Source organism: Diadema antillarum, unplaced genomic scaffold, assembly GCF_040938485.1.
Source record: "Diadema antillarum isolate AM-2024a unplaced genomic scaffold, OU_Dant_1.0 seq00001200_RagTag, whole genome shotgun sequence".
NCBI lineage: Eukaryota > Metazoa > Echinodermata > Echinoidea > Diadematoida > Diadematidae > Diadema > Diadema antillarum.
This window is the reverse complement of record NW_027271994.1, coordinates 222,169-229,451: the sequence shown is the minus strand read 5'-3', so window position 1 is coordinate 229,451 and position 7,283 is coordinate 222,169. Positions and strand designations below refer to the sequence as shown.

Sequence of the window (7,283 nt, the reverse complement as noted above, 5' to 3'; positions counted from 1 at the left end):
GATACACTTGTGGAGAGATGTAGGCTAGTGGACGGACTGGCAGTTCAATTATGGTTTGGTCCGTTACTGGAATTTCTGGAAAGGTCAAGGTAAGCCTGTTGGTAACAACTTTCAGCACAATTTTATCAATACCAATACTGACAGTGTATAAGCAATATTCTTTGTTAAAAGAAGAGCCAAATGAATGCTTGAGTATGTTTACAGACGAAGCTTCATCATACATCTGCCTAAGAGACCTATATCTCAGGCTGCCATGGATGTGCGTATTAAACTCACCTATATGTAAGTATATGTTTGAAAAGGAAAGGATTAGAAGATAGCATCAGAAGATGAAGACTGGTTGGAGAGTAAAAAAGAAAAAGAGAAAGGTTAGACCTCGATCTAAATCTACAGTTGACAGTCAGGAAGAAAAAAAAATGAGAAAAGGTAGTGTCCGTAATGAGACAGATATATCAACTAAATCCTCTCCAAAACGAGTTAGAAGCAAAGAGCAAGTACTATGACGATGGCCGTAAAGGGAAAAATGTCGGTGTCAGATTAGTCGGTCAAATTAGTGCAGCATTTACACAGAGCAATTGGGGAAGTGGAAAATATGTTCAAAGTGAATGAGAAAAAGCTGTTGAAAATAGCGTGTAAAGACGAAAAACAGGAGGGAAAAATAGGTATTATTATCAGTGAGCTGGCCCCAGGGATCTCCGTCAAAGTAGAGAGAATACGATCAAAGGTAGTGAATGCAAGCGAGCCATACGCACAGAGTTCATGGTCGGATCACCGAAGAATTGCTAAGAATTGTTGAAAGAAGTCATTCAGGTGAAGCAATAATTTAAAAAAAAAGAAATAGATACATGGAGTACTATGTCCCACCCCTTCGAGACTATTGTTATTTGACTCACAACAGATGCCTATGTACCTGTATCTGTCACATTTCTGTATCAGAAATAAAGAGTTTATGAATAATTATCAGAAGTAAAGAGTTTATGAATAATTATGAACCCGGTAGCTCCCCTCACAAGGTGTTTCCAATGTCAACAATTCGGTATACGGACTTTTAATCCTGGAGCTCTCTCCCATACAGAACGCGCCCTCCCTGCCAGTATAAAATCTAAGTGGACACCCAGAACGCTGCCCAATACTAATGATCGAATCGCGTCCAAGCATTATGAAACTCAATAGCAACCATGATTGCGCAACCTCTGAGATAGCAGGACTTCCGACGAAGCTTTTGGGGCTAATATTTAGCAATTTCTTCATTCCCGATTATAAGGGGAATCGTGATATTACAGCATTATTTTACACATTTTCTTATGCACTTACGTCTTGTGTATATCTCTGAGTGAAAATCAACAGTTCTATCATAGCCATACAAGAACTTTTTTCACTTCAAATTTCACTTTGACCCCGATGTCAGTGGTGGTTGTGATGCCGTCCTGGTAGTGCATTGGGAGGGGGTGAGAGTTGCGTTTGAACACTAGTTTTTCTCAAGCCATATGAATGCTCTGAGAGCGTTGTACAGCACTGAACCGTGCCTTCGCGCGTATACGAACAATATGGGGGTCACAATCTTGAAGGAAGTCCAAACTCAGAGCATCGTGGATTGGGTGAAAGCAGCAACATTAGTAGAACACATCATTCAAAGTTTGAAGAAAATCGGACAATCGACTCAAAAGGAGACTAATAGAGTTCATGACGTCATGTGTGGACAACAATGAAATGTAAGGAGAATTCCACAAAAATTCATTTTTCGTGAAAATTACACATTCCATCAACTTGATACTGACATATATGTTGAGGGTAGTATATTCCCCTGCTTTTGAAAGCGGTTAGTCAAGTACTCATTCATTACGCTAGAAAAGTTAAAGTATGATGAATTATTTTCTTATTTCTTTGTCCACACATGATGTCATGAACCTTAGTAGTCTTCTTATCCGTGGTTCCAACACCAAAACTTTAAAAAATCATAACTTTTGCAACGATTGTCCGATTTTCCCTAAACTTTTTATGACGTGTTCTACCAATATTGCTGCTTTCACTCAATCCACTTTTCTCTTTGGGTTTTGATTTCTTTTAAACAAACATCCATTTATTCCTGCATAAAATGGGACAAATTCCGGAGCGGACACGAACAAGCGCACAATACTTTTGTTCTTATGTTGCTCTAGTTTAGATTACCATTGTTATCACCTCCCTCCCCCTCTCTCTTTCTTTCTTATGTTTTTTTCCCTTCCTGTATGTGTCATGTGGGAGTAGAAGTAGTACATTGTCCCGTTTCTGAATTTGAAACTCGGTCACTTTCATGCATATATCTCATTTCTTTCTCTTTTCTTAGGCTTCATGTCTCGTTCTCTCGTTCTTATATTAAGTTTGTCTAACCGAATGAAATGATGGCAGCGTCCGTAAGATCACGTCGGGGAGTGTCTCGAGACAGGTGGCGGTACTTGGTTCTGGCGGGAAAAGGAGGAGGAGACTTTCTGAACCTCGGCATGCAGAAAGCTTACGGCGTTTTGGTCCCTCACCTTGCCGCTCTCTTCGGGACAAAGTACGGGACCATCGGATTCATCCTATCCCTGGCAACTTCTCTGGGCTTCATGACATGTAGGTTCAACTTTACTTTGAAGTTATTAAATAAATTAGTCAGAAGAGACAAGATTTGAGACTTCTAATGGCATAGTTGTTTGAACAAAAGAAAGTGGATTTCAATTATACGTATACAAATTACTGTATGAGGCGATGACATCATGCATGAACTCACTCATTAACATATTTATATCTTTCTATCTCAAAAACTGCTCGGCGAAAATCAGCGAAACTTCATATAATTTCATAACTTCTGTGATTTGTATTCGACTTTGATCAAAGTTTCGCCTTTGTGCTTGTAAGATTGTACCTGGGGTTCCTTAATAAAATGTTCAAACTAACGTTTATCTGTTCCGGAATTTTCCTTATTTAAGAGTCTCCTCTCATTGGGAGTAACTTATTAAAAAACATTCAAAACTTTAAAAAACATTGAAGACAAATTTGATTGGATTGGTCTAAGTAAATGTAACATGGATTTTAATAGAGTCATCCCACGAGCTGGACATTGAAGAAAAGGTTCGTGAGATTTGCACCCACGAGTCATACAGCCGACGCGTCACACAGACACCAAGTAAAGCAGGTCCACGAGCCAGACACGAGGCAACTAGATTTTAACTCGTCACTGGGAAGAGTTATGGCCCAGTCACAATTTCGGCGATCTGTCGGGGATTAGTTTTGGCCGGGGGTCGCCGTAGAAAATAAAGAATCCTTGAACAATCCTAGCAACAATCCTAATAAAAGTGGAGCAGTCACATTGTCTCATTTTTTTTCAAGGATTTTGATCCGGTTTTGTCGAAAAATCGTGGGATTAGCCTCCGATCGCCTCCGATTGCATCGGACGCGATCGGAGACGATATCTGCGATCTTCTTTTGGTGCTCCCCTTGACATCTTCAAAATCTTCTGTCACAGCCTCCTGCAGCAAGAGCGTCTCAAACTTTTAGCGATCCGGTCGGAGGCGCCCTTATATACATGGCGATTTACTACGATTCCACCGTACGAATCGTCGGAGACGATCACAGAAAGCGTACGAATCGTCGCAGGGCGCCTCCGATTCAGTCGGAGGGCGCCGGAGACTACTCGCAGACATTGAATCTCAACCTGAATTTCCAATCCCACACAGAATCTTGCGACTAGTCTCAGATTATTCGGAGGACGCCTCCGATTAATCGGAGGGCATCGTAGGTCATCGGATATTGTGTCTGGGATGCCAAAAATGGGTGAGAAATCTTGCGAGCAATCTTGCAATCTTAAGTTCAAAGTTAGGGACCGCGACGGGTGTGGCGATGCCTAAAAAATCTGCGACAAGCCACAGGCGTCCGGAGAGCGCCTCCGACGGGCGCAGAATCGTGAGATCTGTCTGAAGATTTTGTTAAAATTTCCCGGCTTTTCCCCATCGCCGACGCATCGCAACTGATTTGTGACTGGCCCATTAAGCCCGCCGCACACTATACGACTCACGACTATACAACTGACAGACTTTCGATCCGAAAGTAAACACAATAGCCTCAGAATAAACACGCTTGTTTATTTCAGATCCAAAATCTTTCAGCCGAATAGTCATGAGTCGCATAGTGTGCGACGGGCTTTAGATGATACGAAGAAAGGAAAACAAAAGACATGGAATATGTAGGGTGTGTGTGTGTGTGTGTGTGTGAGTGTGTAATTGTACATGTTGCTTTATAAGTACTGTACATATATTCGAAGCGATGATTTCTACTTACATTATATAGGCCAACTCCACGGTTCACATTAAATGCTTTTGGCAGCAGGTTAGGTAAAGTAGGTACATTATTTAAAAATAACAGGCAATTTCATTATCAAAAAAGAATAGAGACCTATCATACATCATTTTGATTCATTTTTAAAATGAAAATTGTGCACATTCATTTGAAACAGAATAAACTAATTTGAGTAAGAATTAGTCAAAAGAACAAAAGATGCATTCAAATTAATTTCAAATTTAGCATCGGTGTCACTGCAATTGTCTTCATTTGTTTTCATTTCGTACAGCAATATATTGTAACAAAATTTCGCGTCGGGAAATTGACGAAATTTCGCTATCAGTTACTTATAGTGTAATCAAGGATGTATTGCAAACGACACCATGCAAAAGGGGTCCATGGGCTCGAATATGCACTAATGTAATGTCGAGGTCATATGCCATTTTGCCTCTGTCGAGCTCATGAGCCCCTTTTGCCGAAGTCGAGCTCGTAGGCCTTATTTGCCTAGCGTCTAGCTCGCGGGCCTTATTTGCCTATAGTGCCTAGCTCATGGGTCTATCTTATTTGTTGTCGAGCTAGAGGACCTTGTTCACTTAGTATCTAGCTCATGGGCTATATGACTCGTGGGCTATATGACTCTTGGGCAGTTATGACTCGTGAGTGTCGAGCGCATGACATGCCGAAATTTTAACTTGGTCCTGCCCTTGTCACTCTTTATGGAGAATGTTACTTTTTTTCTCTCATCAAGGTCCACTCGTGTTTGCTCTTGCACGTCGAGTGAATCGAAGGGCGTTGGCCATGACCAGCAGTCTCTTAGCAGGTCTTGCCATCATGATCTCTGCCTTCGTTCATTCGGCTCTGTGGTTCGGCGTCGCGATGGTTGTCGTTGGTAAGTTCCGCGTGAATTTCCTTCCCTGTGTAAGTTATAAGCTTGTTTAGTAAGTCCGTCTTCCCTGACCAAATGATACGTGGAAACATGCCATTCATTGGTATTTGCAAAACGTTGTACATTGTATTTACACACTGAGCTGGTCTATACTAAAAGGAGCATGCATCTTTTGGTGTCTTGCCACAGGTCACTTCTGTTGCTAGAAGTAAGGAAAATATGCTATTCAGAAGATAAGATGATTAAAGAAAAACGTTTGAACACAAAGAGCAAACTAGCTACATATAAGTTTTTTTTTGTCAATGACAACTAAAAGAGAAGGTCTATACTGTCGTAAATACACTGTGGTTTAAAAAAAAAAAAACTCTATTGAAATCTAACAAACGCGTTTCAGATTTTTTTTTTCTCTCTCTCTCTTCGTTGCTTCTCCAAGGTATCTTCGGTTCACCCATAACTCAAGTTGGAACCGAAACACTCCAGCAGTATTTTGGTGAGCGATTCGGCAGCATGAACTCGCTGTGCATGGCATGCAGCTCGGTCGGTGGTATGATCCTTCCGTTGATTGTAGCACACACCTTGAAATCCTACGGACTCGAAGGCACCTTGCTGATTCTCGGAGCCATCTTCCTACACACCGTGCCCGCGGCGGAGACTTTCAAAACTCCTCCTGACGTGGAACGGACCCACAGATCTTTCAGGAGGCTGACGAAAAATGACCGACCCGCGAATTCCGTGGTGTTTCACCAGAGCTCATCGGAATCAGTCGATCTCGCTGTACCGAAAAACAGGGGTGAACAAAACTCGCGGTACAAATCGTGCTTGCACGCAGTGATTGAGGAATGGCCATTTATCGTACTTTTCTTGCCATGCAAATTCCTTATAGAGTTAGCGCTGTCTGGTTGGTCTCTCTTCATGGTGTCCTGCGCCGTATCCAAAGGACTAGATGAAACTACTTCGGCCTATCTTCCCTTCGCCGGTGCTGCTGGAGGACTGGTGAATCAGGCACTCTCTGCTCTCATATTGCACTGCAAACGAGAGTCAGCCGCCGTACTCTACGTCATCAACTGCAGCCTTGCAGGACTTGGCCTTATTCTCTATTCTACCGGATCGTCTTTAGCACATCTTGTGACGTGCTCCTTCTTCGTCGGATTCGGCGTCTTCGGTAGCTTACCTGCCAGCTTTGCCGTTCTGGATGTCTATGTGTCGGAAACAAATTTTCCGCGAATGCTCTCCTATTTTCTTTTCGCCACGGGGTCAGGGCTTCTCATTTCCGGATACGTAACAGGTGAGTGCTGCAACTTTGCCAAAGGTCGAGCACAATGCAGATTAACTTTGGCTAAAATGTTGTAACGATTTCATTATCATACTAACACACATCACCATTTATCTCATCTGTTCTCTTTTTTTTTCCAAAGGTACTGTGTACGATGTTACGGAATCATTCGATACAGCCTTCATTTCCATTGGAGTGTTCGCCTTCGTCTCTGCTCTTCTGACAATGTTGCTGATGCTTGTCAAGAGGTTTCGATAGAAGTGCCTGAAAGTCTGCTGTCTTACTCCTTCAAGAACTTGAGCCCTCTTTGTCCCTCATTTCCGGTCATCGTCCAGCGTCATTAGGTGTAGGTCCCCTATATTGTTCCGCCTGGGCAAGAATAACGGTTTCAGCTCGTTACTCCGAAGGCTCGTTATTCCGAAAGCTCGTTAATCCGAAAATAAAATAAGGTCCCTTTTTCCGAAGTTTCGTGATTCGAAAAATGAAATATGAGTGGTCATTCCCGAGGTTCGTTCATCCAAAAACGAAATAAGGTTTGTAATTCCGAAGGTTCATTAGAACAGCACTGTCTTTGAATTTTCGGTATAACGAACCTTCGAAATAACAAACCTTATTTCAGTTTCGGATCGATTAACGAACCTCTGGATTAACGACCCTTATTTCACTTCTGGATTAACGAACCCTCGGAAAGACGATTCTCATTTCATTCTTTTTTTTTTAATCACAAAACTTTGGAATAAAGTCGAAATTTTCGGACCAATGAAGCCCTTTTTATTTTCGGATTAACGAACCCATGAGATAGGTATAGGGAAATTGCACGTTACGGAA

General features: G+C 42.0%; 1 protein-coding gene across 1 annotated transcript; it reads left to right on the top strand.

The window, feature by feature from the left end:
- The first annotated feature begins 2,381 nt into the window (after positions 1-2,381).
- Positions 2,382-6,713, top strand: LOC139744661 (monocarboxylate transporter 2-like). The gene is made up of 4 exons (XM_071655086.1): positions 2,382-2,592; positions 5,045-5,185; positions 5,616-6,467; positions 6,598-6,713. Exons 1-4 carry the CDS (start codon positions 2,382-2,384, stop codon positions 6,711-6,713), a joined length of 1,320 nt encoding a protein of 439 aa, XP_071511187.1.
- The last annotated feature ends 570 nt before the right edge of the window (positions 6,714-7,283 follow it).